The following is a 24,171-nucleotide window of genomic DNA, read 5'->3' as shown; positions in this document are numbered from 1 at the left end:
ATCTCAGGATTCAGCAAAACAAAATGGCTCTTTAAATTACAAAGTGGCAAAGTCTTGCACTTTTTTTTTTTTTTTGAGATTACTTTAAACCTCAGTCTTTGCAACAGGCTGCAGCAAGAGGGAGTAAAAGAACAAAAAGCCCTTGCTGTTAATATTTATGGCAACTAAAGCAAAATCGCATCACATTTGCAGATGAATGGGAGCCCCTGTTAAAAGCTGCAGCAGCTTAATTTTGGGATGGCACTGGTTTGGGGCTTGATTGTCTGGAATAACAAAGGAGAGCTTTCATGTTAATTAATTTAGAGGGATTATTAGTGTTAAAAATAAATAGTTCAATCACCTTTCCAAAAATAATCGGAGGGAGGGAAACGAAATTCAGTGGAAAGAAGCTACAGATTTTATTTCAGTTCCGGATTCTTTGCAAATAATTTTTGTGTGCCAAATGCATTGCTCCTACGTGAGGTCCTAGGATTTACTTCTGATAATACCTATATAACAATTATCTAAATATTGCTACAAAACAAGCCACGTAGGTAAACAATTTCAATTTGTTCAGTGAAATAAGATGTTTTGATGTATATAATTACTCTCTAATTTATTTAAAGAATAAAGTATTCAGAACCTATTTAGAAAAAAAAAAAAGATCTCTTTGTGATATTTACAGTTGAGAGCCATCATTTCTTTTTCCTAAGGGAAACTGCAACAAGCCCTGTTGTATCCTGATTTGTAATTATTTTTTTTTTCAGAGATTCCTTTTGGAGGAATTATGTGTAATGTCGAACTACAGTATTCATCACACACCGTGGCTTGATAGGAATCAATGGAGCAGTGTTCTTCTTGGGCTCCCTTCATTACGCTGTCTTTACAGAGAAAACTCATGATTTAAAATGAGTGTGGATTCACAAAATCTTGATTATACAAATATTTACTAGGGAAAGATTATACTGCTTAGCCTAAAAGACATTCAAGTGCAAGATAGACCAGGCTATGTTATGCCTCTGTCCTATATTGAAAACTCAGCTGGTTAAACCCACCCAATTCTGTTTCTTTCTCTCCATCCTCTTTCATTCCTCTTTCTCCCATTCCACTTCATCTGTCGTGCAGGCTCCATCATCTAGCATTTTTCAGAAGACAGGAATCCTGTGGAGCCAGGAGGTGTCTCAGGACCACATTTTCAAAAGTAGTCTCTGATTGTGAGTGTGAAACACCCTGGAGGAAAGGATTCCTGCAGAATTATTGAAATAATTGTTGTAAGGATTTATATCCTTGACCAAGCCCATATTTCCACCTGTCTCTGAACCCACCCGGTCCCCAGTGAAGATTTGTGTACTCAGTCGCGTTTCCTTCTGTTCCTGCTTCTCTTCTCAGGGATATATAAATCCTTAAGAAGACGCTTGCTCCACTGCATCAGCTACCCAGAACTGGTATCAACTCCTTTCACTAGATTCTTGCTTGTGAGCCCAAAAATGAGAATGTCCTCAAACCATCTCATGTCTATGCAAATCTCTGCCTTGGCAGTTCCTCCCTGGCAAAGAAGAACACCCCCTGTCACCCTGCCACTGCTTATCCTGGTAAAGAGTAGAGGCTTAAGAGGCCAGCTGAGACCTGTATTTTTCATTAGCTCTCATATCATCATGTCTTATAGTGCCAACAATTGTCTCCTGTTCCACAGCTCCCAGGGCTTGCTCCTCTCCCCTCCTTCAAGGCAATATTGGCTGTGTGAAACAGAAGAGCACTTTCTGATCAGGTAGCATAGCAGCTCCGTTGGAAAACACATTCTCGTCAGGGGTTGGAGCTGGACACGGGGTGTAACATCAGATCAGGCGTAACCTCAGGCCAGGCTACCCAGGGGCACAGCCTTTCCTTTCTCGTAAGCACAGCCATGGACTGCGGTCACTATGCGCCAGTGCTTCTTTTTGAGTACACGCATTCAGCCCCTCTCCAATGACAGCACAGGGGCTTACTGTAGCTCCCAACCCGGAAAGCTATCCCTTACATCAAAAAACAGGGGATTATTCTTTTGTGCCAAAGACTCCGGTTTCGTATCTCGGATGGCTCAATCATCACATCATCCGTGGCAGAAAGATGGCTGGCAACAAGATTAGATTATGGCGATTTAAAACGTCTCTCTCAGATAAGCGCCGACCATGGGTATTCAAAAGCACACACAATCAGACTGTAAAATTGACTACCACAGCATGCCTCAGACACCAAGAGTATAAATAAGGATTAGACAAATTTAGGGAAGACAGGTCTATCCATAGCTATTAAACATACAGGATCAGGTGCAATTTCTGCTGCCAAAATCTCCAAAACTGATGATTCATGGAAATAAGGATCAGAGAAAGGCTTGTACTGTACATTGCTGTCTTATATCCACCCACAACAAGGGAAATGCTGGAAAAAATGGCTGTGGTCACTGAATCCTCAGGTCGGATCAGGTATTTTCTCTCCATGATCGGCTTGTGCGCATTGGCTTGTAGTACACCTGCAGTGTGTAAGGTGTGCTTTACCAGGCACATCCATATCACTCACTGGTCACTCATCATGGTTCAGAGATAATCATCTGCCTAAATGAGACAGGTAGACTTTTTTTCTCTCATTAGCCTTAGACGCTCCTTGGCATGCAAATCTCTAATACAATCCCAGGAGAAATTTCCTCTGACCTCTTATTAATTTCCGTCTTCCAAGTTCTTTTTCTGTTTCTCCTGCTCATCTCTGAATTTCATCCCTCTTTAAGAGACTTGTCCTAGGAAGGTGTCACTCTTTACTGCATCCTTTGGGACAGATCCATCTGGTCAATCTATTGTATAGAAGATGAAGGATTGGGTTGATAATAAGGCAGCTCCATCTCCAATCCTTGCTGCTTTGCTGATTGCACCGTGACTCAGTTTCCCTCATTAATACAAGAAGAGAAAAATTCACTGGCCTTTGTGAAGAGCTTTGGGCTTAGTAAAGGAAAGAAGTTGTTTAAGTGCAAAGTGTTAATTATTATTACCGACAGGTTGTAACTAATAGTAACCATTTAGCTGGGAGATATGGAAACAGGTATGCCGTTAATTGGTTTACAGTAGATTTAGCTGAGGTCTGGTGGTTACATTGCAGACAATCCATCATTGTTGTAAGCAGCATGAAGTTATGCCCTTCCTCAATTGCTGTGAGTCTCCCTTCGCCTGTGGTCTTCTGCTAATATCCCAAGACGTGTCACCAGTGAGTATTTCAGTGAAATCTCTAGAAGAATGTGGAACAAATCCGTAAATCTCTTTCTGAAATGCCCTGCCAAAAAAATACAAAAAAGTCTTCCATGTCAGGAAGGAAACATTAAAAACATTAATTAAAAAATCAGCTCTCCTGGAAATCAAATGGGAATGAGCGAGAGGGTAGATGGGGATTGAATAAAATTCCAGTGGAAGAGCCTTTAATTCCCTCCAGTTTTAAAGCCCGTGGACACTTGCAAGTGCCTGTTAAAGCTGGGACCCCTGTCCTGCTGCGTGGCAGTCACCAACGGTGCTGCCCACGGTAAGGGACCAGCGGGTCCCACGGCCGGCAGAGACCAGCCCCTGCAATCAGGGTCTGGTGATCTCCTCTGGCCACCACCAGTGACTGCTCTGTGTGGAAGAGATCTGGTGAGAGACGAGCACAGCTCCTGGGGGAGAAACTGTTGGTCCTGAAAACGTGAGACAGCTAGAGCAGGAAGGGTTTTTTTTCTGCTGATAAACCAGTGGTGGGGAATCTCTCTCTCCCCCCTCTCCCACCACCAACTGCTGTCACTTCATTTCCAAAAGCTTGTCCCTGTCTCCATCAGCATTTATGTGACTACATCTCTGCCGCGCCTGAGTGATTTATCTAAACACCGGCACCTACTGCAAATGACGGTACAGCGAAGCAAAGGCGGAGGAGAGAACAGAGGGGTAGAAATGCGCCCTTCCCTCTGTGAAATCAAGCACAGGTGCCTATTCCCAACAGCTCCGGTGCCTTTACATCAGTCACAGGGGGAAAGAAAGGGACATTTCAGAGCCTGCTCAGACACTTAAGGCCACTTAATGGAATTAAAATATTTCCCCTGGAAATACTATACATACTTGTATGTGTGCTTATATGTATGTATTGCTCCTTCACTTCGCACATGTGCTTCCAGCTCATATGCGGTGGTTTTATTATGTCGGGGAGCAGTTTTTAGGGGTTTGAGCTGATGGGAAGCGCAGGGGAGGAAGGAATCAGATGATGTGAGTTTAAAACTTGGGGTAAGTCCTTCTTGGAGCGTGTGTGTGTGAGAGAGAGAGGGGGGGAGTGAGTAACCAATCACTCAGGAAACAGACGCGGGGCGTCCTGGCGGGGCGGCTGCGGGGGGGTGGGGAGGGGGGGTGTGATGCAGAAGCGGCGAAGTGAGAGGGAGCAGAGAGAGAGCGAGCTGGAGAGGAGCGAGCGGTGACTTCGACAGAGGCAGCCGGCAGAAATCACCAGCCAGGATTTGCTCCTCTCTCTCTCCCTCTCTCTCTGATTTCCATTCAGCTCCTCCCCCGTGTGGTTGTGGCTTTGCCTTCCATCAAAAGCCTCATCAGCAACGCCAGTCTTGGAGGGGAGGGGGGGTGTGAAAAAAAAAAAAAAAAGAGGAGGGAGGAAAAAAAAGAGGAAAAAAGGAAAAAGTGCAAAAGAAGGAAAAGAAAACAAGGAAAATAAAAAGAGGGGGAAAGAAAGCAATCTCCCCTGCCCTCCGGCTGCATCTAATACAGCAGAGTCTGAAACTTTATGGAGTTCTCGCTGTGTTTACCCCGCGGCGGGTAGATCGGCAGCACCCTGCTCGCTCGCTCGCTCCTGCTCTTTCTTTCCTGCTCTTTCTCCCTCGCACTCATCAGCAGTCAGCAGCGATGGAAAAAGTTGCTGGCTGGTACCCAGCCTGGCACGTTGCTCTCCTGTACTGGACATGGCTTTTCCTCTTCACTTTTGGCTTTACCGGTGCAGAAATAACTTGCAGATCCTGCCATTCCCAGGTGAAGCTGCAGCAGCAACATCCGCAGCAGGGATTATTAATGCATTTGAGGACCGACAGAGGAGAAAAGGAGCAGAGGAGGTTCCCGGGGGAGAAGGGAGGTGAGAGAGGGCAAGGGGCCGGGATGGAGGCGGAGGATGCCGGGCTGCAAGAGACCCTCGCCCCTGCTCCGGCGGGGACGAAATTCAGCGGCTGGGAGACCCGGCGATTGACGAGGGAGCCGGAGAAAGCGGCCGGGGCGAGGCGGCCCCGAGCGGCGGCTCCCGCCGAGGACCATCCCCCCCGGGGCCGGGGGTCCCCCCCGGGGGGCGGCCGGCCGGGGTCGGTCCGGCGGCGGCGGGGCCGCATCCCGCGGGGCGCGGCGGGGCGGGAGCCGGGGGAAGCCGGCGCCGCCCGCTTCGGGCTGGAGGAGCTGCGGCTGGGCAGCACCACCTTCGCCCTGGCCGGCGACTCGGCGCACAACCAAGCCATGGTGCACTGGTCGGGGCACAACAGCAGCGTGAGTACCGCCGCCGCGGGGGTGCGGGCGGAGGGGGGGAGCTTTTGTCCTCGTTTTCCATTTTTTTTCCTTCTTTTTTTTTTTTTTTTTTTTTTTTTAACGGGGGGTGGGGTGGGATGGGGGATGCTGGGTTTTTCTTCTTCGAGGGGGGAATTTTGCGCCTCCGGGCGCCGGGGATTGGCTTCGCTTAGCAGTGTGCAGTGGGGCAGAAGTGCTTCAAAAGGGCCATTCTTCCGGAGGAAAAAAACTTTCCGCCGCCCGCCCGCTGAGCACAGCCCCCTCCAACTCCCTTCTCCTTCACCCTGGAGGCAGAGAGGGATAAACCAGAGCACAGCCCCCTTCTCCCTTACCCCTTACCCCTAGGGGCAGAGAGGGATAAACCACTGCCACTGCCCGCGGCAGGGAGGCGAGAGGTCGGTCTGGGGGGGATCCATCCTCCCACCCTGCCTCTTCTCCCAGGGTAACCCCTGCCGGGAGCCTGAGGTGCGAGCAAGGCCTGGGAAAGCCCCTTTGGTGCTGCTCCTCCTCCTCCTCCCGGCCCTGGTGGCCCACGTCAGCGCAAGGGCTCATCCCCAGGCCCTGCTGATGGGGAGATGCTGGAGGGCTTGTGGACTTCGTTTCCACGGTGCTTCTGCGCAGGGGATAAAGCTGCTTTTTGCCTCTTGTCACTGAGGTGTTAAAATGAGAGAGCGCTCGTCTCCTCCCCGTAACCTGGACCTTTCTCGTGAATAGCAGCAGAACGGCTAGTACCTGAGCCAAGCAGAACAAAACCAGGCAGAGAAGTAGGTGACTGGTTTCCAGGCTGGAGCAATAGTCGTGACATCAAAGTTACCAAGTTAACTTGAGCGCTGTATCCCTCCAGCTTCCACTGCAGAGGTAACCTGGAGCCGGAGGGCTGTGGCCTGGGGAAGGCAGAGTGAATTTCCTGGCATGCTTTCTGCCTGCCGTTAACTCTGCTCCTGGACTAGCAGAAGTGGGGGGATCTGTCTGAATGCTCCAACTTCCCTCACTTTGCCTCTTAGAGACGGCAAGCAGAATGCTAATAAGAGAGAAAGGGATGCCGGCACAACACAGTCGTTGCCCATACAACTTCCCAGGAGCAAGGGGGACTCCTTTCTTAGAGGCTTTTCTGCTCTAAGGTGTCTGCAGCTGTAATGCCAGAAGGTTTCTGGCTGCTTGGCAGAAATCCTGGGCCTCCCTTTCAGCTTTTAGTACTAGGAGCCTAGTAACATTTTGAAATAATGGTCTAATCATTATTAATTCCCTGTGGTATAGATTGTATTGAGGTATATCACAGCCACACAATTTAGAATTACAGTGGATGTCATAAGCACCTCGCTGTGGGGTTCAGCCCTAGTTAATTGGGACATGGTTTTATGGTCGCATGCGAAGCTTTTTAATCAGTTAATTGACAGAGGAATACTTGTCATCTCCGTTTTGAAGGACTTTCCCCTTTCTTCACAACTCGGCTAGCCTGTCTCTTACGTAGTTGTGCAAACAGAAGCTGCCTTGTAGGAACTCAGGTCTGTTCATGCAAATTGCATTGAGGCTGATGCTGGTTTAAAGTGACACATTTGCTAAGAAAAACATGATGTAAAAAGTCACCCAGTAGGCATCAGGTTTCCTGGTCTGTCACTGCAATTATGTTTAATCTGTACATTTATCAAGGCACATATATTGTTATTGTATATGCGTTTTATTATACATGTGCTCAGGTATACATTTACATGTATACGTGTTTCTGCCCGCTCTGGTAGTATGGACTTTTAATGGTAGAGACTGATTTACTTTCTGTGCGTTTTGGTGTACAAATGCTTTCAGGGAGCTGTGGGGAAATAATTTGCTGCTGTCCTTCCCAAAGAGCTGCGGGTTGCATTGCGTTCGGGGAGATTATGCTCCCACCTCTCTGCTGGGGGCTCTGGCAGTGCTGTGCTATCTTACGCTGTGATTGCATCCCCTTCGCCGTGCTAAATGAAGCTGGAGTCCAGCAGGACTTGGATACACGACAGGCTTGTCCGGGCTCAGCTGAAGCAACGGTGTGTGTTCAGTAGGTCGCCCAAAGTGGCACCAACTCGATGTCTCTGCCTGGAGGTTTGGGGCGCTCATCTGTGAAGAAGCCAGGACTGGGAGGGGGTTGAGGTGAAATCCTTCCTTTAGGGTACAACGTATGTAGTTCTGCCTGCGTGAGGGTGGCAGAGGATCCCATGACGCTGGTTGCGAGGGATGCTGTGTAACCCCAGTGCCCTGGCTGATAGCTGCTGGGTTCCTGCCTGTGTTTCCCTGCCCTGGCAGGGGGATGCCACACACCTCTTCACATTTTCATTCTTATGTGCTCTGTAAGTGCTGCTGTTAAACAGCTTTTTCCTTTCACCCAGGCACAGGGGCACCATGAAGATGGTCATAGTTTGCAGTATCTGTGTGAGTACAGGAAAAATCAAAAACAAAGCTCAAAATATTTGAGATCCCTTTAGATGGAAAAGCTGGAAAACTAAAGCACTGTCACCGCCAAGAATCAGTGTACCTGATTCTGCCAGCCTCAGAGTGGTTCCCTGTGTCCTTATTTTGGTAGTGGTTTGGATATAATTGCAATGGTTCTGACGGTGGAGAAGGGACCCCTGAAAGGACTCCTGATTTCTGTAAGGGGTTGTTCTCTGTGTCTGAAGCTTCTTTCAGGCTTGGCCATGATTTCATGCTGAGCGTGTGCACCATCTAACCGATGGCATTCTGCTCTGAGGATGAACTCGCTGTATGCTCGGCCACAGGTAAATCGTAGTCCAAGTCACCCAGGTATATCTCCACCAACATAAATTGTCTTACATCAGGGATTATTTTGGCCCATCAATGACTTTAGGTACGCTCTGGACAGCTTGCCGTCCAGCACAATATCCAGACGTTTGGAGTGTGCCCAGCTCACATCTGTAGGGTCGCACTTGTGAACTAATCCCTCCTGTCTACCTTGGCTTTTTCACTGGTGGAGTCAGCAGGAGCTCCCCAGAGGAGAGCAGAGGTGTAGAGAGCCTGGGTTGTCAGGTGACTGATGAGGATGAAACCGGGAGTGTATCCAGTGTTGTATTAAAACACAGGTGGGCTTCAGGTTCTCTCTGACTCCAGTGGAGGTGAGCATGGCCACACAAGGCCATCTGTCATCTCCACAATCCTGAGCTCTTTCAGTCTGAAAAACAGAGAGTGGCTGCAGCTAAATTGGGTGCTGGAAATGGTCTTTGGCTTGTACCTAGTCCCAGACTGTCTGGGAATGATCCAGGAAGGTGTTAACTGGCCCATGCCAGCACTCTGCCTGGAACCGTTTTGACAGTATAATAAAAGTATGGACTACCGAGTCTGTGGCTGTGTCCTGGTATTGCTTAATTTACCTGCACTGATATACATCCTGGGTCTTTCCACTTGTCTCTGTAGAAACTGGAGTAAAAGATCGTATGAGATAAAATCTTCCTCGAATCTCTGGTACAAGACACACAAGTGGGATCTCCTGCGTTTTTGCACCACCGATAAATGTCATCATCGGTGTGGAAATTGGCAGGTTTCCTAGATTGCAGAGATATCAAACATGCTTCCTGGTGTGGTTTATCCAAACACTGTAGAAGGGAGTCCCCATAGCTCCCTTACCGCTCTGTTTTACACTAGGAGAAAACAGCTAGCAGAGATTTGTGTGTGGAGCAAAAGACAGACTTGGTTTTAATGGAGAGAAGCAAATCGCTCGGAAATGTCCATTATGAGCATTTGGGATACAGATGGTTCTCAGACCTTACAAGAAACCAAGCCTGCTTCTGTCCTAGGCTGGCTTGGGGTGAGATTAGTGCCTTACTTGTTCCTTTGAAAGTACCCTGGAGAAATAGCAAATAAATTGGAGGAGGTCAGAAGATAAGGGAGTCTGAGCAAGAGCCTTGATGCTACAGCTTGTGCTGTATGTGCACGTATGTGCTATATGTGGTGCTGTGTGAGGAAAGCAGCATGGGTTTCACATTCACTTAATAAGGCAGTTTACTTCTGCCTTGCTCTGGACAGAACAGTCTCCTAGGCTGGTGTAGATTTCAAAGCGTTTGGCAAAGAATTTGAGCGTGTACCCTGCTGCACAGCTGGGGATTGGCTTTTACATGGCCACGGTACCTTTAAACAGCTGGTTCAAACGTCTGTGATTTACGTGGCTGGAAAGACAAAGCTGAGCTTCTCCTAGGTCCTCCACAACGGAAGATCCTCAACAGACTGATGGAGATGGAGTCTGGACCAGATGCAAAACAACCATGGCCAGACAGGTTTTATATTCCATCCACAGTAGAAAATCAATACAACTGATGGGTCCAGTGCAGGATGAAGCCTGCAAGGTCGTCATTGCTGTTGTCAGGCGATTACACTAGACATCAGGGGAAGAGTTAGGTCTCTTATGGGAGAGCTTTTAGGCAAGATGAGACTCTACATTAGGTACTACTTGAAAGATTTTACTTGATGTTATTGACAGAACAAACCGAGCACAGGTAAGGCAAAATAACAAAGCACCTATATATGTCCAATGCACTGTAACCTGTTGTTGGGTTTTCAGATGAAGCATTCAAACCTACTTTATAAATAAGGAACTTCAAGAAGGGTCGACGGCTGCAGCAGGTACTGCATCCTACAGCTACAAATGGATCAAACTGCGTCTTAAAACCAGTTGGGTTTCTTTCAACCCACCCTCCTATTGCCTTCTTCCTTTTACTATGGCTGTTCCAAGCCTTAGTCTTCTGGTTTTTGGAAACTTCTGTTTGATTTCTGTTCTGTTGGGAAATTTAAATTTTTTTATTTTTTTTTTTTTAATTTGTACATGTGCCTTTTAATTAAAAGTTATTTTCCGTCCCTGGCACTTATGCCCCCTGAAATTATTTTACAGGCAGTGATCATATTCCCTTTCAGCCTCTGGTTTGCTAAATCAACCAAGCACTGTTCTTTCTGTATCCACGTATAAAACAGATTGTGGAAAGTGAACTGTGAATTTCTAGGAGTCAGGCCCCCGAGAGCTTGAATTTGAATCAGATTTTTGCTTTTGATGAACACAATTCCATGCAGATGACAACGAATGTATTCCCTTTTACAAGTGAGGCAGTAAAGGCATGGCAAAAGTATCTTAATTTGGCAGTGTTCCTCTGTCCAGACCAGAACTGGGGTGTCAAAATCAAAATGTTACTTTTCACATTTTCTCCCTCTGAGGCTTCTTTGCTCAGATGCTGAGTTCATGCAACTGGCTGTAGCTGGTACCCCCTGTCCCTCCCTTGCTGGCAGAGCTGTGGCTCCAATGTGAAACTACTAGGGATGGAGGAAGAACCTGCCGGTATCAGCCTGTGAGTGACCAACATCACACTGTATGACACTGCGCTCATTGTTCGCTTCCTCCCAAGGCAATTGCATTACTATAAAGGAGGAGTTTTAGGGAAATGAATATAACTGTGGAGCCCAGAGCCAGCTGCGTGGTAAGACCCATGGTGAGGAATGACCCCACTGTCAGTCGCTTTGCATTTAGATTGGTTCCTAGGGTGCAGGAAACAGGTCCCAAAAAAAGATTCATCTGAGAAGGATGCCTGCATTAAAATGCTTCAGTGAGATGTAGTATGTATTGCTTACATATTACAACAATATATCAGTATTAATAGTAAAGTGCACCAGATGCTGAGACTGTTTCAGGCTAATCTCTTGCTACAGCTAATGAGAACATATTTAGGAGGGGCTGAGTAAAAAGAGAGGAAACAAAAATGGAGATTTAAACCAGAAAAAAAATCAAGTCAAATTAAAGTATTGCTAAAAGTCCCTTCTGTTTCAAATTTTGATATTCTGAACTAGATTGTTTACTGTGTATATGATAAAATAGTTTACATCCATTCTAGATATGAGTCTTCCTTTAAAAACAAGCCTTCAGTGAGAGAAAACACCAGAAAATTTCCTGTAACTTTGAGTAGGACTTTATTTCTTTAACCAGAAAGTTTTGAGTGGTTTTTTTGTGTGTGTATGATTTGGCAAAAATTAGTCAAAAGCTGTAGTATTTTTTCTGTGTTGCAATCCATCTCTAGATATATTTCTTAACTGGCTACAATGTAGGCTTTTCATATACAGAATATGAAATAGGATACGTGGGAAATTGTTCATAAGAATAGCCGTGTGCTGAGAAAAAGCAGTGGGTGAAAGAGAATCCGTGAGGAGTAGAAGAAAGCCTTGTCATTGTGTGAACCTGGTGTCTGGGAAAGAGTTCTGGAGATGGTGTGGAGCTTCCACCCGGACTGACATGTGGGATATGCAAATCCCATCACGAGGGGAGATTAAGGAGAATAATGGAAGAGCTCTGACAGTTGCAACTGGCATTCACGCAATACCAAGAGGCTATAAACGGTATAAAGCAATAGGGTTACAGTTTTCAATCTTCTTAATACTGTACTTTATAACAGAAAAGGGTTTTCTGCCTTTCCTCCCAACTTCAAATAAGACTTTTGTATTTCTCTGACCTGGCAATCATGATGAGGTCTGTCCAAGAGGGGGAAGCAAGGAGGTCAGGAGTCCTCAACTCATTCTGGAGAGGTGAAAGACCGTTCTGACCCGTCCTGTTGTGTTACGGCTCTACACATGAAGGGCTGCAAGATTAGCATTGGCCTTGGACAGTCTTGTGTCCTCTGGGCCTTTCTTACTATGCCAGACTGAACACAACGCTCACATTGTGCAGAGCTCCAGCGAGGTGAGTGCAACTGCCCCATCAAAGACCTCTTCCCCTGGAAAATGCTGTTCTAGCTTGGCCAGAGCATTTCATAGTTTCACACTGTTTTCTTTTTGATCCCAAGGCTCCTCAGAAACAGCCCCAAACAAGCCAAAATCTTGAAAGTTTAAATGTAACATTTTTTTCATTGCTTTGTTTCAAGGCAGCATTTTTTGGGCTTCCAATTCTTTTATTCTGTATTTAAAAAAGAACCAGTGACACAAAAGCCTCAATTAATTGTCCCACGCGGAGGCATCTAGTGATATTTGAGATGGTCTGGCCTCTAACTGCTGCTTCACAGGGCAAGGGCGTCCTGTGGGTCCCGCGTCCTACCTGACGCCCAGGCCTGGGAATGGTTGAGCACCTCAAACCATATTTGCCTGAGTTTGGGTAACCGACGTTATCATAAAATCTATCTGTGCTGGATCCTGTTCGTCCAGAACCAAATCTACATTCAGGTTTTCATTTCATAGGAGGAGGAAAAAAAAATCAGACTGACACAAGGCACTTCTTTTCTCTCATTTTATTTTTATATCTGGCCAGCAAACCAAAAAATCAATGACTCCCGCAGCTCTAATTGACATTTCTATGTTAAATGAAAATGGGCCTTGATTCGAATTCAAATGGCAGCATTGGGTGACAGACTAATTATTTTGGAATTTTAAATGCATATAAAAGTTGATGCAGTAAAATGATTTTCGTGCCGCTTGCAATTTTTTTGGCTGTCTCTTAAATCAAACAACAGTTAACATGAGAGCCCTTAATCCCTAATTCTCAGTGCCGGTAACATAATAACACTTTTACTTGGTACCGCCCTTCCTCTCCTTGAGGAACATAAAAGGAAACTACTTTGAGAAGGAACAGGGTATTTTAGGATATGTCCTAAAATGTCATACCTTTCTTTTAGAGGGTTTCCAAGAACTTAATTTGACTTCACGTCGCGCCCCTAAATAGGGGAGTGATGTTCTCATGTGATAGCACACTGGGACTCAAAGCTGCCCCTGAACTTCAGCCCCGTGTGCTGCCATGCCAGGGGCGTGCGGGGGGCAGGCTGCGCTGAGGTCCCCCTGACGTGGGGCGAGCGGGGAGGAGAAGGCTGAGAAAAGAGATGGAGATTTAGGTGGTGGGGTTGGGGCGGGATGGGAAGAAGGTGGGAAGTGGGACCTATTTGTGCTGCTACAGAGGGATGTCAATGCCAGGTATCCCTGCCGTGAGTAGCCCGTGTTGGGGCAGGGCCTCCCGTGCTGTCCCCCTGTGCTGGGGTTAGGGGCAGAACCGCTTCTGCAGGGGCAGGAAGGTGAAGGGAGTCACGGGCCTTGTGATTTCTCTTTTCCTGGAGGGAAAACTCAGAGATAGCCCAGGGGATACAAAGCCCACCTCAAGCGAGTGGCTCAGGCAGGATGAAGGGATTCCCCCCGTGCTGTGCTGATGGGAAGCGTGGCTGAGGAACCTCAGGGCAGGATGAGGAGACCACAAAGTGTACATAAGGCAGCTAATTACATGGTAAGAGCAAAATATCATCCACCTTCACCCCTGGAGATGTTGCCCTTATTAAAAAAAAATAAAAAAGGTTCCCTGCCGCTAGTATTGCATTCCTTAACGCAGAAGCAGCAAGGTAGGGAAGATGCTCTTGCACTGTCTGGGCTGGCAAAAAAGCTGAAGTGCATTTAGTACATTTGTATTAGGTTTTATATCGCCTTTGCTGGTGATTATTTAAGGACAGCAATGCCTTGAGCTCCTGCAGATCATTTTCATGCAGGCTTTCAGGAGGAAGTGAAGGGCTCGTTAGAAAAACTCAGGCTATTTAGATAACCTAACGGAGACATCCCTTGTCTTTCCCCAAATGTTTCTTTTCCTCCCTCATTCTCACCTCCCCCACTATATTTAAGGTTGAGAAAATAATTCAAGGGAAATATTTTATATAACAAATATAGGCTTGTTTTTCTCTTCATAAATTGGCCCTACTCAACATGTGATTTTTTCAGGTGCACTTTTTTTTTTTGGAGGGGGGTGTGTGTGTGTGTGGAGTAATCATAAAGTTCCTGATTCAGAAATCAGTGGAAAATGAATGGACCCCATTTAATCATTTGGAATAGACTTTGCATGGAAGATTTTTATTTTAAATCCAAGGTGTATTTTCAGTAGAGGAAAAAGGTCATATGCTCCCTTTCAGTGTGTGTGACTGGGTCCGTATAAACCTTTATAAACCTTTATAAACCTTTAATGTTCCCTGCCTTGGCCAAGAATGTTGCTGGTACCATTCATTGAATATTCTCTGAAACCAGGCCTGGGAGAAGTGAAATCCACTGACTATTCAAATGAATATTTGAGGACATTATTTTTTGAAGAATTTACCTATGTATAAGTGTAAATGTATTTTTCTGGGTTAAAAATCATACTTATGGTGGAAATCAAGCTTTATATGCCAAAGAATATGATATGGAAAATTAATTTGCTTTCTGTTGAGTTTTAGTCTAGGCTTCCATGAAAAAAAACAAAACAAAACTTTTCTGTAGATGAAAGATAAAAGCTTTAAATTGATCATTGTTGGAAACAAAATCAAATTTTGGGAATGGTTATCTGCAAATCAAAGTTCGATCTTACTTTGATTACATGAAACCTAATAGATTATTTTTTTTTATATAGGAGAGGGTAAACAGGTAAATAAAAAATATACTAGCAAAACAGCAGATGCATTAAACTTAATACCAAAATGCGTAAGTCTGTGGTGAAACGTCACTAGTTAGAGGAATTTTGAGGATACTAATGCCCTGAGATTGTATTCTGGCTGAGGATCACACCGTGGGAAGGGACTGCGCTACACCTCCTCTGCTTCATTCGTGTGTGTGCGTTTCCACACTCCCCTAAAGGTGTTAAGCAGGACAGAGCCTGGATTAGAGATAGGAAGAATATAGATCTGGGCTTAGCCTGGATCCATTGACCCAGCATCTCCACAGCAAAGTGCTAGTAGCTATTTAGGTTATTGTGACCCAAAGATGCTTTGATGCAGTCCTGCAGTCTTTGGGCAGGTGCAGCTGTCGCTCCTTCTCTGTTTGTTTAAATGACAAATTTAACAGTGTATCTCCTGAAAAACGAAATGAAACAAACCAAACAAAACATGCTCCGGCTCATCTGGAGTGTTGTCAACCCCAAGTTCAGTGTTGCCTTCCATTTTATTTTCAACTTTTATAAGTTAACACTCGGTCTTTCTTTTTTTTTTTCCTTCAGAAACTCCTCATCCACTCCCAAACAACTCACTTTAAAGTTGTTAAAGGAATGAATGTGGTTAAATCCAGCTGTCTCTAACCGCAGGCTGTGCCCGTGGCTGTGAGCTGGGCAGGACGGCAGGGCCCTGCCATCCCGCCTGGGATGGAGGGAGCTGGACCATGGACACCTATGGGAGCTGGAGCAAGGAACCCAGCTCTGCATTCCTGTGGCACGGGCCAGGGTCCTGCCATCTTCTCTTCTTCCACCAAAACACTGGGTTCTGCAGTCACCAAAATCACTGTTATTTTCATGGTGCCGCAGGCTGGGATCCCATCAGATAGACTCAGCAGCTCCCATGCCTCCCTCTCCCGTGGGAACGTGAGTTCTTCCTCCTCCCTGCAAACCCTGGTGTGCTTCCTCCTCCTCCTCCTCCTCCTCACCAGCCACCTACAGCCCTGTCTGTTGATGCTGTTGCCTGGCGACCACCCTGTGACGGACAGCTTGGAGGGAAGCGATGATTAAAGAACATGAACAGGCTTCTGAAAGCAGCGATCGTTATTGTAATGTGACAAGCAGGGAGGGCTGAGACAGCAACACATTCTGGGTGTGATTCTTAAAAAAACATGAAAAACAATAAACACACGAGGAAAGGGCCTCACACACCTGTGTGTGTGTAGGTGTGCGAGTGCTGATGCCTTCCCTTGATGCAGAAGGGCCAGGGAAGGCGCGTTTCTTTATTAATGAAAGGTGAACATAACCCTAATAATTGTCACGATGAACAGGCCAGCCCATGAGCCAGTGCAGCTTGCATCAACTCTGTCAAACATCTCGGCTACTCTGGTGGGCCAAGGCAGCAGTTAAATGGGATGCTGCAGGTGTTAGGTTTTAGCAGGAATGCCCTCTGCACAGAGAGGAATGTGTTGAAGATTTGGCGTGAAGGTGTTCTGGGTCCACCTGCCATTTCTCCTCCTGCCTTCCAGATGGACGAGACCAGTGTAGGCATAAGGATGCAGGGTGGATTCAGCCCCGACAGGGAATGCATGTGGCTGTATGACCACAGTGCCCAGCTTAGGGGATTGTGCATCACATCTTCCAGCATCAACTGGGAGGCTCCTGCCCCATTTGCCTTCCTTCCAAATCCAGGTGACACCAAATGTTGTCCTTGTAGAAGAAACTTGAAAACAAGGCCAGAAGCACTTTAAAGATGCACCTGGTTAAACCAGGACACTATGAAGAAATGGATCACTACTAGTTGAGAAATCTTAAGAGAGCCCCACTCATGGACTCAGAGGATGAAAGTTTTGTTCTGTTTTGTTTGGTTTGGTTTTTTTTGTTTGTTTGTTTTTTTGAGTGCTTGAAACAGACCAGTTCTGCAACAACTGGATCGGGGCTCTGTAGATTTAGTCATGAAAGTTTCCTTAAGGCACAGGTTCCTCTAGTCTCTTCCCTCTTACACTGTCAAAACCTTCCTGAAAAACTTCCACAGAAAGCATATTGGTTCCCTTTTTCCTGATAAACTTCCACAGAAAGCATATTGGTTCCCTTTTTCCTCAGCTTCCTTTGACTGCATTCCTTGTAACACAGCTCAGAATTAGGCCCTGAGCTGGGACTGCAATAGGCTACTTGGATAGCTGAGAAGCTGCTGGACACAATCACACCTGGGGTCTGACAAAATTCAGCATCCCCACACTACAGAGATGTGGGGCAGTTTTGCACCATTTGTCTGAAGCCCAGAAATGGTAGGCTTACATCCCTTCCGTTATTTTTTTATTGTTCTTCAGTGTAACAGGCTCTAGGGGACTTAATGTGTTGTCACTGTCCAGGACTTATCATAATGTTAAAGCTTGTCTTTATGATTTTCCCATACACACAAGATATAGATACACACAAGATCCAATGGAGCAAATAACATATTCATACTGATGTTTTGTCTGATTTGTGCATGGACTTTGAGGAAGGAAATGAATGTTCCTGGTGCTTCCCACTTGCTTCTTGACCTCTCCTTTGAGTTGTATCCCAAGTTAGAATTGCTTTCATTTCCACTGTTCTCCTGTCCTGTTTGGGTGCTGGTCCCTTTCAGCCCTCCTCAGGGAAGTAGCACTGTCTTGGCAAGATCATTACCTCTGTATTTTCACCACAAAGAAGAGTAGGGGGTAAGGTACAGCTTCAGTGCAGGCCAACATCACCTTTCTCTTAAAGCAGAGTCAACCAAAGATATTCTGATGTTTCTTTGAACTTTTAAAGCGATGTTAAGTGTAGCAAGTAACATTTCTAGGAAATGTTTGTGCTCTGGATTATCTGCCTATGCTTTGGCGGCTGCTCATGTCCTTTTAAAATTGCTATCAGTGCCTGTGCTTAGTACAGCAGCACTGATTTTCTTCAGTGCTATTCAAGTTCTTAAGGCAGCTTTATCAGTGAGACTGATGGCTCTAAAGGGAAATAAGAAAACAAACCCCAAACTACTTTACAAAAATCCTTCCAAAAAGAGTTAAGAAGTCACCAGTACTCCTGTCAGACTGAAAGAGAATCATGCACGCATAAAGAGAAGAAAATTTCATCGCCTTAGCTGGTCTATCCTTTCCATATCTCCATTGCGTCTGGCACCATCTCAGAAGGAAATAGTTGAGGAGGAATGTTGAGTCTGTGTCTGCGCTCCTTTTCTGCTCATGTAAATCAGGATTCACTTAGATGAAGCCAAGAACCGCTTTGTGGCAAGCAGAAGGAGAATCCATCTCTATTCCTTTCTAATGAGGTACTGCAAGACCAGGCAGGAAGAAAAATTTCTGAGAAATCTTGTGTTTGACAAGGTGGATTTTGGTGAGGAACAAACCTTTATGAGCAAGCAGGGCAAAGAGATACCTTGAGAAATTTTATGAGGAGCAGAGAATATAGTACAAAGGAATCAGCATCTCATTATGAAACGTTACTCAGGAAACCTGCATTTAATCCTCTATATAGAGAGCATTTTGTTTAAATAAGGACATACTGTATTATTAAACAGATGGAGATCTTTGCTGAAGAGAGTTCAGAGAACAGGAAAGATTTCTGTAATTTGGTGCTCCTGTTTAAATATATGGAATTGTATGGTTGACGTCTGAACTTAATATGAATTAAATTTTAACCCATTAGTAAATTTGCCCTCCTAACAAGCTACTCAGATGATCCAGAAATACGTTATACAGTAGCAGCTGCTAGAAGATGAAAATACTTCGCCGCAGAAATACATGGTATAATAAAGTACGGGAAATGAATGCTGTATCACAATAAAGACAAAAGAAGATAGATGACACGGTTTTAAATATTCACCACCTGTGTTGAGTTTACAAAGGACAGATGATGTCAGTAAATTGCAAACACCGCTGAGACACATAAGTCATTAACCATGAGTATTAGAGCCACTTGGGGAAAGAAAGTTGTCAGAAGAATTTTCCATTAGAAAATATAGTTTAGTCAAAATCAGAAAATTTCTCGGGAGTATGTCATTTTCAGTGACATTTGCTACACTAAAATATCGACCAAAATTGTCTGCATTCTCATAGTGTCAAAAACTAGTGAGAAACATTCCCAGTTGGCTTTTACTTTGGCACCAAGATTGTGGCAGGATACTAATGCTATATCATGGATACATCTTTTATACTGAATATATGAGAGTATGTGGCGTTTGTGGGACACTACATGATACCTCACCTCATTCCCAGGAGGTGTTAAAGTTTGTTGTCCCTCCATCCCCTTCCAGCTTCCCTTCTGGGAATGGGCCCTATGAACAAGTTGTATTCTTTCTGCCTCCTGGAGAGATTTTGTTTCCAGCTCTCTCTTCTTTCCTACATCTCCTTAGTGATATGGTGGGTGCCACAGAAGGACTTTTGCTGAAGTAACAGGTTCTTTGGGCAGTGAAGTCACTGCAGGGAGGCAAGTAGGTGGGTAGTCTCACAGGCAACACAGTGTTTGCCTTTCTGAGCCAGTACTTGTGGGTATTTTATAATGGACACCCCTGGAGTGGCAGGAACCACATCTCTATATATGTTTTAATTATCGTTTAATGTTATGACATTATTAAAAGGAAATGCTTTGGTGCTATTGATTATTGGCTGAAAAATGTTTACTGATAGTCATTTTCATAGGAAATTTCATGGTCTTGCCTTTCCTTCTTGGGGCAGAAACCAAGCATCAGCCTGTCTGAATCCCTCACAGAACAGAAATTGTGGCTTCTGACACATTCAGATAGAGAATGTATCTCCGAAGGTGGTTTTTAAATGAACCTCTGCAATTTTTGCTTTCTCTAAAACGTTCCTTAGTGGCTGTTATAAAGTTAAGGTGAAGGTAACTTGAATATCAAATACTCCTTTTTGTTCCTGAAACAGTCTCAGCTTCACTAAGGATAGCTCTGTGGAAAGTCAGAAGTGTGGCGGCTTGGCCATTTCTTAACTACTGGGAAACTCAAGGGGAGAACAGATTGCAAGAGGAACATCTGAAAACCCAAAGAGGTATTTTTCACTGTTCTGACCCCTTTCACTGCCAAGCAGATTGACAGCTGAGGTCCTAAGGAATGAGATTTCTACCCAAGCAGGAGCCTCCTAAGGGTGTTAATTGCTGACATCGTTTTAGTGCAGAACAAAGAGATGTCTTCTCCCTGATAATTGCAAATCCTGTACAAAATTCCTCTTACAGCACCGAAATGCTTTAAAGACAAATATTTGATTCCTGGCTCAAAGAACGGACAGGCACAGTTAGCCGTGATTTGGGAGGCAGTTAGAGCCACTCCACGGCAGAAACAGTTGCAAGGAATGCTCTGGATTGCTTTATGCAGAAGCCAGGTAACTTGATTGTCATGGTCTCTTCTTTAGGCAGGAGGTAGACTAGATAATTGGTTCTTCCTTAAATGTGTGAACAGGCAACAAGAAACGTCAGAAACAGGAAGTTTACAAATGCATCAATTATGCGATCACTTGATTCAGCCTAGAAAAGTGTTTTTTTTGTTGTTTAGATAATTTTAAAATGAAAATAACAATAATAATAATGAAGGTACAGACAGGCATGAACACACAAGAGAGAAGCACTGATTTTTAGCGTGTGGTGAGAGGCAGCAGAGGGCAATTTAAAGGAATCCTTCAAGGTGTAAATTGTCTCTTGAAGGGCAGGGGACCCAGCTGGCTGTAATTCCCTGTCTTCCCAGGTGGAAGGAATAAGTGATAAAAGAGGAGGAGGAGGAGATAAGAGGGGTAAGTGTCTTTTGTGGGACTGTATGAAGTTGTAAGTAGTCTGTGGAAGAACAGCTTTTCTAGTAGAGAAGCTGAACTGTGGTTGTTGGTAAGCTTTGGAAAAAAACTGTTGTTGGGTAACCTCAACAACTGAAGGAAAAACACCGTGGTCTGAAGTGTTTCCTGCCAGTGAAGAGACGCCAAGGAAGAGACGAGTCCTAAGCAGGTAGGAGGCCTCTCTGTTGTGGGTGGTGCTAGGTGGAGAATGAGAGAAGACTTGGCAAAATAGGGAAGGGTAGAGCTGGAAAACCAGCATGCTAAGGTGTTTCCTGGAGAACCCAGGGAACAGAGCAGCAAATTGCTGATAGAGCAAAATAATGTGATAGTGGTGGAAAACTAGGTTTGTGGGATATGGCCTTGAGAAGTGAAAGAGCAGACAATAGAAAACAGGTAGGGTTTGTGGACTGGAGTAATGCAATCAGAACAATTGGTTTTAAGGGTGGTTTCAGTTTCAGAAGTAGCTAAAATGAGACTTTAGAGGGGAAAGAACACTTCAAAAGTTGAGGTGCAGACAGCTGGATTGATTTCATGCAAAAAGAGCAAGAGCTTTTCGAGAAGCAGTGTGGATTTTCTGTTGGGGATTTTGGACTTAGGTGATGTAAAGTACTGTCTGGTAACAAAGAGGCAGAAAGAGAATAAAAGCTACGATAAAAACAATGAAGCCTGGTTATGTACAGGTGAATCCTGTGTTACTGGTGAAACAGCTTGGAGGAGGACTCAGACTGACATGGAAGGAAATAAGTCATCAGACATTAACGTTGCTAGCCAAAACTTAATGCTCAGTGGGCAGAGATAGTTGCTGGGACATAGATGGAGGAGTTTACCTAAAAGTAGTCTTCCATGCTGTGATTTTCCATGCGTGCGCTGTCCTATTTGTTCTCAGCATCTCTGAATGAAAGTCGTCTCTCTCAGCCACCACCTGTGGTGGTTTGACACGAACCAGCGAGCAAGTCGTGTCTGGCGCATCTGGCTTAATTGTATTTCAACGCTTAGAGTCAGAGGTATAATACGTGAACAAGACCCTCTTAAGGGATGTAGGTAATTACACAAATTGGTGTGGAGACATTTTGCCAGAGAGATGTATTTTGTTTACATTCTTGCATTTGGCAGGGAATTGCCTTGCTATTTGTAGAGGTACAAGTTCTTATTGCTGGAGAGCTGCTGTCTTGGCTCAGAAAGGAGTTAAATAATTGGGGACTACAACAGCCTGTAGCCTAGCAGCTTATGTTTTTAGGAGGATGATGTAAGCAAAACCAGAGGCCTCTGCGCCCTCCTGTATCTTTGTGTCAAAAGCTAATATAGACAAGGGATTGCTCTGGTCTCGGTGGGGAATTCTAGGGGTGCGTTTTTGTCTTTTGAGCATGCAGCCTTAGAAACAAGCTCTCCTGAGGCTAACGATGCGGTTGCAGCCTAGCTTGGCTTTGAGACTTAGACCCAAAGTGCAAGAGGCCGTCACTGTTGAAATGGGGGCGGGGGGGAGCAGCAGCAAGTTGCCTGAAGTGTACCTGTATTTACCGTATCTCATGCCGAGAGGCATTTAAACTGAATTTTCCTTCAAGATGAGGAGCCCTCATGTGGAGAGTTGTCACAGATGGGCTAATGTGTGGCAACTCCTTAAGTTGTACTTGTGTGAGGTACTTCATTTAAATCCTCAGATTTTTCCAGCTGAAGCTTTTGCATGTCTGCCCACAGAACCTTGTACTGTGGCATTGCTGCTTGGTGAGTTTTTTTTTAAGCTGGTGTTGGCAGCCTGTGGCAAAAGGTTGGTCTTAAATGGGTTTGTATGTTATAAGAAGCACAAAGAGGCAGTTTCTAGTACCTGATATCCTGCAGAATATCATCTCAAGGAAGCTGGGAGTCTCTGGTTTGACCAAGAATCACAACCCCCCTTACCAATGGCTGACTCCTTTCGGTTTCTTTCAAAGGTGATTTCTCCCATTCCCACCAATTCCTGCCCCATGTGCTCCCCCCGCCCTCCTTCATTCCAGCTCCTTTAACTTGTGAAAGATAGCCAGTGTTTTGGCAGGAGACCTTCTGTCTTCAAACTGCATAGTTCCTTCTGGAAAGTAGAAGGAACAGATCTCACGTTGCTATTCATGGTTCTACTTAAAATGTTTTCAAATATGTGCCTTGACGCCAAAAAGGTTTTTGAGTTTTGTGCGTGATTTCTTTGTAGCATATGTGAAAACAAATTTGTACTTAGATATACCACTCTTTTGGTGGTCTTTACTAAGGATGCATTTGGCTCATGCTGGTTGTTGGTGTAGTCTAGTCCTTGGCATGTTTGTGTGCATTGAATGGCAGTCAGGATGGCCACTTCCATGGGTGAATGATAATGGGCAGATGATGGCATCCCAACTGCCCCTTCTTCCACCTGCTACACCAACACCACTCCTGTTGGTGTCACAGGACAAATGGTATCACCAAACCATGTGTAAGGAAGTGACAAATCGTGTCTTCCCAGAAGGCGATGGTGATGTGGCTGTCAGTCCAGCAAGGCTAAGGCACAGCAGTTGCATGGGACAAAGCATCGTGCAGCTAGTCCAGATCCCTTGGTCACAATAATCATCTGCTTATTGCTTGTCTGCTGGAAGAGCTTATTGTATAGGACTGTGCTATGCAGATATAATAGGGGGCATTAGCTGCTCTGCTGGCATAAGCTCTTGGACTAATCTGGAAGTCATTTTCCAGAAATCAGTTGATTTGGGTTTTGTTGTTTCCCTTCTGGGCTTTGAGTTTTAGGCTTTGCATTACTTTTTGCCATTAGAAAGATGAGAACGAGCAGTTCTGGTATGTTTGTTTTGGCTCTGATCATACTGGATTAAAGGGACCATCTTGGTGGAGGTCTGGAATGGTATCTTGTGCTGCATTTCCACTAAGGTGTCAGGCTTTCCTTGTCAGCCTCTTTAGGTCAGGAACTGACTTGTTCAAGACAAGACTTGATGCTTGTCCTGCCTTTTAATCCAGGTCAACATACCCCTAACTTTCTAAATAAATCTGAAGTGTTTACTTTGGAATAGAACAGTATTTAAGGTATGTGGGAAAAATGCTTATTACCAGAAATTAAATGCTCCAGCAATCCCCTCTGTTGTGCAAAGTGGAGACATCACGAGAATTGTGCAGAAATACTGACAAGACTCATCCGGTTGATGGTATCCACTGCGTTTCCCCTGTGCAGGTCTGCCCACGTAGCCGCAGCTAGCTCCAACCTGCTATTGACACCAGTCCTGTTCCCTCACACAGAAGGTAAATTGTAGCCAGGATGAAATATTTTGCTAATTAAAAAACATTAAATGATCTCCATCTACTTTCTCCCCAATGAACAATGCAATTGAATTATCATTAGAGCTTGTACAGAAGCTTTGATAACAATGGAGCCATTTGTATTAAATTCAGCCTTAGTTTTCTTATTCCACCAAGTCCCATCATTGTGTTCATTGTACTTTGAAGTCATAGCAAGCTTCCCTCTCCTGCTATTCACCTGATTTAT

At 45.0% G+C, this 24,171-nt stretch overlaps 1 protein-coding gene across 1 annotated transcript in view; it reads left to right on the top strand.

Moving 5' to 3' along the window:
• Positions 1 to 4,780: 4,780 nt before the first annotated feature.
• LOC128911172 (VPS10 domain-containing receptor SorCS1-like) overlaps positions 4,781 to 24,171 on the top strand; it is a 303,650-nt gene continuing 284,259 nt past the window's right edge. Inside the window, exon 1 of the mRNA XM_054205538.1 lies at positions 4,781 to 5,489. Coding sequence (XP_054061513.1) covers positions 4,869 to 5,489 — 621 coding nt within the window. The 5' untranslated portion in view covers positions 4,781 to 4,868. The remainder of the gene's footprint in view (positions 5,490 to 24,171) is intronic.

The sequence above is a fragment of the Rissa tridactyla genome, chromosome 6 (assembly GCF_028500815.1).
Source record: "Rissa tridactyla isolate bRisTri1 chromosome 6, bRisTri1.patW.cur.20221130, whole genome shotgun sequence".
Lineage (NCBI taxonomy): Eukaryota > Metazoa > Chordata > Aves > Charadriiformes > Laridae > Rissa > Rissa tridactyla.
The sequence above is the reverse complement of the archived record's forward strand: the minus strand, read 5'-3'. Positions and strand labels throughout refer to the sequence as shown.